This window comes from Cyprinodon variegatus, unplaced genomic scaffold (assembly GCF_000732505.1).
Source record: "Cyprinodon variegatus isolate N-32 unplaced genomic scaffold, C_variegatus-1.0 Scaffold461, whole genome shotgun sequence".
Taxonomy (NCBI): domain Eukaryota; kingdom Metazoa; phylum Chordata; class Actinopteri; order Cyprinodontiformes; family Cyprinodontidae; genus Cyprinodon; species Cyprinodon variegatus.
Window position 1 is genome coordinate 197,981 of NW_015150914.1, and position 6,080 is coordinate 204,060.

The 6,080-nt window shown below is 41.2% G+C and overlaps 1 protein-coding gene across 1 annotated transcript in view; it reads left to right on the top strand.

Moving 5' to 3' along the window:
• Positions 1-6,080, top strand: part of LOC107094062 (disabled homolog 1-like) — a 203,853-nt gene that overhangs the window by 160,311 nt on the left and 37,462 nt on the right. Inside the window, exons 5-7 of the mRNA XM_015389468.1 lie at positions 699-818; positions 1,634-1,696; positions 5,014-5,067. Of these exons, the coding sequence (XP_015244954.1) occupies positions 699-818; positions 1,634-1,696; positions 5,014-5,067 (237 nt within the window). The remainder of the gene's footprint in view (positions 1-698; positions 819-1,633; positions 1,697-5,013; positions 5,068-6,080) is intronic.

The following is a 6,080-nucleotide window of genomic DNA, read 5'->3' on the forward strand; positions in this document are numbered from 1 at the left end:
AGTTTTCTTCCCTTCAGACTCGGTTTGCTGTGTTTTCTACACGGCTCGACAAAAGGTGCATTTGGGACTCCTTATAGCTTTCTTTTAAATATATACCGGTATATATTTTCTTACTCTTCTGTAACAGCCACATTTGCAGGGTACAACAACAATAGATCACATTGACGCACTACCAGCTCAGCTATGCAGCTCCTCCAGAGTTACCATGGGCGTCTCACCTGCTTCCCTGATCTATTGTCTCCTTGCCTTGCATGTCTATTAACGTAGGGTCCATGCCTTAGTTTGCAGTTATTCCTTTCTAACTTTCATTTCCAGGTGATGCAAGATTTTAAAAGATTTAAATGTTTTTTATAACTTATTATCTATTATTTACCTGAATTCCTTTGTCTTTATGGACTTGATTTCTTTTAGGGATTGATGTAAAGAGTGCTGGGAATAAGCTAATGCAGCACTGTTTTGTATTTTATTTTCCTTCCATTCATAAGTTTATATAAATTACTTTTCATTTGGTGTTTATCATCTAAATAAACGTCAATGTCATTAAATTGTGAACAGAATGTAATCAGCTTTGAGTTGAAGGACAATCAGGTCTTAGTCACCTCAGGTTAGTCAATGATTATGGGAACCAGGAGCCAGGAGCAGCGATGTGTGAGTTTTAGGTGGGTGTGATTGGTTAACGTGTGTTCTTGTGGTTTTAGGCTGAGCCTGTGATTCTGGACCTGCGGGACCTGTTCCAGCTCATTTATGATATAAAGCAGAGAGAGGAGAAGGAGAAGAAGGCCCAGAAAGACAAGCAGTGTGAGCAGGCGGTCTACCAGGTACTCGCCAAGCTTTCCTTGGGTTTTTTTTCTTGTTTAAACCATCTGTCAAGCATTCCCAGCGTTACACCACAGTCTTTTGACAGATGAGACAGGTGAGAACTGAATTTAGATAGAAGAAAGCCGTGTGAACCCTTTTAGGTTCCGGTAATGGTACCATTGTGCTTGTTTCCCCTCTTTACATCTGCTGCTTAATTTCTTTTTATCTCCCTGTAATTTTCTCTTTAATGATTACCCGACGATTATCTGAATGCCGGGAAGTCTTTCTGCTTACGGCTGAACTCTTTGCTTCACTCCTCTCCGGTTTTTCTTTTCTCTCCTTCCTTCGTTGCCGCCGGTGCTCCGCTTCAGACGATACTGGAGGAGGACCTGGAAGACCCGGTCTACCAGGTAACTCCCTGACCAATCGCATCGCCTCACTGTCACCTGCTGCCTCGTAGTTTGCTCCTCTCTGTGTGCACTGTGGGGAGACAGCTCTTGTTTGGGGACATTATGGAAGTAGTGGACCGAATAACGGGGAGAGGTTCTGCTTATATTAGCGACACCTCGTTTGAGTTTGTGTGCCAATGCAACCTCAGAAATAAGTGCATGTGTAGCTGAAGTGTGTGTTAATGTTGTTTTTTTCTTCTGCTTAAAGTCTCCTCCATGTATCGCAGAGATCTGCTCTTCAACTGCTTTTTAATGACGATGCTCTTTACTAATCACCTCTGCAGTTTCCCTACTTTTCTCTCAATTTTCTTTATCACCCAATTTTCCTCCTGCTTCTTCTTCTTTTTCTCTCCCCTCTATCCCCCCCTTTGCTGCTGACGTTGTAGTACATTGTGTTTGAGGCCGGACACGAACCCATCCGTGACCAATCAGAGGAAAGCATTTATCAGGTACTCAGAAGCTCATATCCTCTGCTTGTGTCTTGCTTAGCTTTAAACTACAGTAACTGTGAGTAAACTGCTGACGAGCTGCTGAAGGCATTTAAAGTTCTGGAGATTTAATCTCTTCCATTTTCCGGACACTCTTTATAGGCTGTGTTGCTCTTTAATGGGGTAGATGTGTTGTGGCCTGTGCATAAAATTAATAGCTTCTGTTTTTAAAGCATAAAATGCGCAGTCTGGAAGTAAAAGGCTGTAAATATGGGCTGAAATGTAGCAGCCAAGATTTTCCCGAGGGCCGATCCGGCTAAAGCCTGCAAGTCTGGGGAGATGAGTCGTTCCCGCTGCTCCTCAGAGACTGGGGCAGACCTGCGAGGGATGATTGGGTGGGTGGGTGGATGAGGAGGGGGGGTGTTAACCCTGCTTCCGTTCCCCACGTTCACCAACAGATGAAAGAAAGTGGAGGGGGAAGAGAGATTAATCACCAGCCCCTCGTTTGATCTTTAAATAAAACGGATTGAAAGTGGAGGGGTGGACGGTGGGGTGCGCTGGCACGTGCACAATCATACAAAAACAAACACACATACAAGCAAATCCCGACGCATACATCAGGGCGTGCTGTAAGTAACGAGTGGCTCATCCAGCCTGCAGCCACAGAGGAGCTGCAGAATGAATAAAGATGGCAGCTTCTCCAAATATGCATCTGAAAGATGTAAACAAGGCATTGAAAGGAGGTGATTGGATGAAGGAAGCTGTGCTAGATTTACGTCCAGATTTATTTTTTTTTTTTTGGGTCATTTTTCATTTACCAGTCGCTCTAATTAGAGCACAGCTACAGTGCCCTGCAAAAGGAACCACAGACCTTCATGTTTTAATTTCAGATTTTATATCACAAGGAGACATGGCTCTCATAACCTTTGACTAATTTAAATCCAAACACCAGGGTTTGCAGCTGTAATCAACCACCTTTATTCTTTCTCTAAATATAATCCAGTGCAAGGAATTATCTGATTATCAGAGTGCAAATTTAATCTCCCTCTACATTCTGCTGGTCTGTACAGGATTAAATTTAGGTCAAGAACTTCAATTAGCATGAAAGAAATAGAGATTAAATGGAGAAGTTTAAAGTATGCTTAGGTTATAAAACCATATCCTGAGCTTTAAATATCAGATCCTTGAATAAAAGGCCACGGAAGAAGATCATTAATCAGAGCTGACGGGTGTCTTTGGGGGAGCTACAGAGTATCTATTAGTAATGCACGCTACAAATCTGTTCTTTTTTCCGGGTGGATCATCTGACCTATGAGGAAAAGCTGTTAGAAGCTAAATGGAAAATTGTTGAACCTTTAGGAGTTGATGATGGCGTCTTGCCGTCACCCTCCAGATGAAACACTAAACATGGAGGCCGCGCCCATGTGGGAAGGTCGAGATCAAAGAAGAGTCACAAAGTCCATCTGAAAACGGGTGGCTTGGTTTGAAATATTTCCAGATACTTTTCCTCCAGTCAGACTCTATCTAGAAATAAACTGAACTGAATATCCCCAAAACAGACACGTTCACAAGTCATTTTTTGCAAGTCTCAAGTCTTGAGAAGGCCTGTCACAATAATCAATTAATCGCACAATAAATTCTAATCACTCGATTAATTAAAATAAGTGCAATAATTTGTGTGCTTTCCTGTTTCTCCTTGTGTTTTCATCTCCTTCACTGAGACGGTATAGCTTAAAGGTCACTATTATATCTATGGAATGATCATTATCTTGAACAGGTAAATGAAAAATACAATTAAAAAAAGCACACACGCAATTTTCTTCCAGTTAAATTTTGCATCTTTATTTTTTTCTTTCAAAAACAACAATTTTCTTACAGTATTTACCTGACATCTGTGGTTACAACTTTTTCTAGTTTTAGGAGTAAATGTCTGCTCTTTTATTTTTAAGTGAAAATGAGGACTGTGGAAAAAAAAAACAATCACAATCCTGCTTTTTATTAATACATATGAGGTTAGCAACTACAACAGATAAAGAAAAACCCTAAATAAATACCAGGACAATAACAATTCTTTCATAAAAGAAATAACTTTTTGTAACTTAATGCCCTGGAACAGACAGAACCGACTTGGCGGGCAGGATTTTAAATTCAATTCAGTTTATTTATTTAGTGCCAATTCACAACATTATTCACAACATATTTTTTTCTCCTCTACGACGGCCATGAAGTTTTTAAAGCTTGGCTTGTCGATCATGCATGCATGCGCGCGGGCATATATGTCACGTAGCGTTGCATCAGTGACACGTCAGAGCTACGTGACAGTTTGACAGACACTCTGCCGGGTTTTTTGGGTTTTTTTTTTAGCTCTGCTGTGTGCGGGTAAGGCGAGCGGCGATCAGTCAAGTTAGTAAAACAAAAAACACTTAAAAATAAAATATTGATCACAAGTCAGAAATCACGAGTCTCAGTCGAGCCTGAAGTCCCTCAAATGCAAGTCTAAGTCGAGTCTAAAGTCATTAAATATGCGACTTAAGTGCGACTCGAGACTTTTGACAAAAAGTATCAGCAAGTACATGTCAAAACATTTTTGTGAAGAAAAACAAGTTAAAAACACATATTCCTTCTATTTTACTACTTTGCATCGATTTGCATTGGTTTATCAAAGATATCTTGTTGAAATAAAGTCTCAGGTTGCAGAGTGGCGGCGTAGTGGTTAGGGCTTTACGCTTGGAATCCATAGTTTCTCAATTCGAGCCCCACTCCCACAGACTGCCACTCTGGGTCTCTGAGGAACGGCAAAACGGCCGCCCACTGCTCCCCAAGGGGACGGGCTAAATACAGAGAGTAAATGGCAATAAAAAATAAAAAAAAGGAATGTAAAAGTTCATGGAGTGTGAATACTTTTGAAAGGCACTGTAGCTGCATGAGTGCAGAGAGGAAACAAAAGAAGCTGTTTGGTTCATGCATGCATCGTGGCGTCACATCTTCTGATCGCAGACATACAAAGCAGTCTGTCTGACACTGAGATATTACATGTCTCTGTGTGTGACAATGTGAGTTATTACATGTCTGAGGGTGTGATCAGCAGCCTGGATAAGGCCTTTATTAACCTAGTCAATCAGCTTTCATTCCACTGATTTTAATCCCCATCACCCCAGCACCACACACATGCACAATTGTTGCACCAGCAACAGTAAGCCAGGTGCAGGGTTTGGTTTTGGCTACCCTTACTGTATGTGGCTGTACTGGAACATGGATGTTTATTGTCTTATTGCTCATTGATCTGGAGGTAACCGGCTCTCTCGGGTGTTCTCTCAACACACTGATTGATTGTGTAGGTTCCCACCAGTCAGCAGAAGGAAGGGGTCTATGACGTCCCAAAGCGACACCCAGTGAGTGACCGAGTATCATCGCCCGTGTCCCGGACATCCACCTTAGCCTGCCTCCCCAATCCCAGACAAACCTCTCAGCCCTTTTCACTTTTCCTCTAGTGGAATAAAATCTCCCGTTTTACAGCATTAAAAACCTCTAAACCTGTTTCTGTATTCCCATCCATCTGATCAGGTTTATCTGATTGTTAGCCCTGAGAGGTTTGCTGGGATTCAGTGCCTTGTTCGGTGTCTTGTGCTGATGTTTCTGCTTGTGATGGCCCGTTCCTGCTCCCCGTGCTCCATGGTGCCTGCATCTGATGGTTTCTCTGAATAACGCCTTTTTTAATGTCTGTGGCATGTCAGTCTGCTCAGCGAAGCCTGCCTGGCAGTGCTTAGACGGGTGAAACTCTGCATGTGTCAGACTGCACGGAACTCATGTTTTGTGTTTTATGTTTATCTTATTTTTTTAATCTGCATGGAGTTACAGTAAAATATATTCTGTATTTGGGGTGTTTGAGCAGATCTTTATCCTGTTAATGCTTATCAGAACTTGTATATGAAGGTTATAGATGCAGAGAACTTGACTGCCCTCCTGCCCCTCACCCTAAAGATTTTAAAAGCCTTAAAAACATTAATGTTTGATTATTATTCCATAATCTCACTGTTTAAAATCTGTCATGAACAAACATCTCACCAAATGAAAAACTCACTTTTAGAGAACTGTAACAAAGAGTGCCATCTCAAGGACACCGGGCTAGAAACAAAAAAACTAGATCCAGGGTTTGACGTTAAGGATTCGGGCAAGTGACTTTCACATTTCATTGGCCCAGAAACAATTTTTACTTACCCAGTATAATGTTTGATAAATATAGTTCCTAATATTCATTTTTGTCTATATATCAATGAAACATGTTTGTTTTTAAAATGTTTTTTGGTAATTCAGTATTTTTTAAGTTTCCAGGTTCCTGGTGTGTATATGAATGCGTCAGATAATGAACTCAAGCCTACATTATCGTGTTAACATGCTTTTCAAT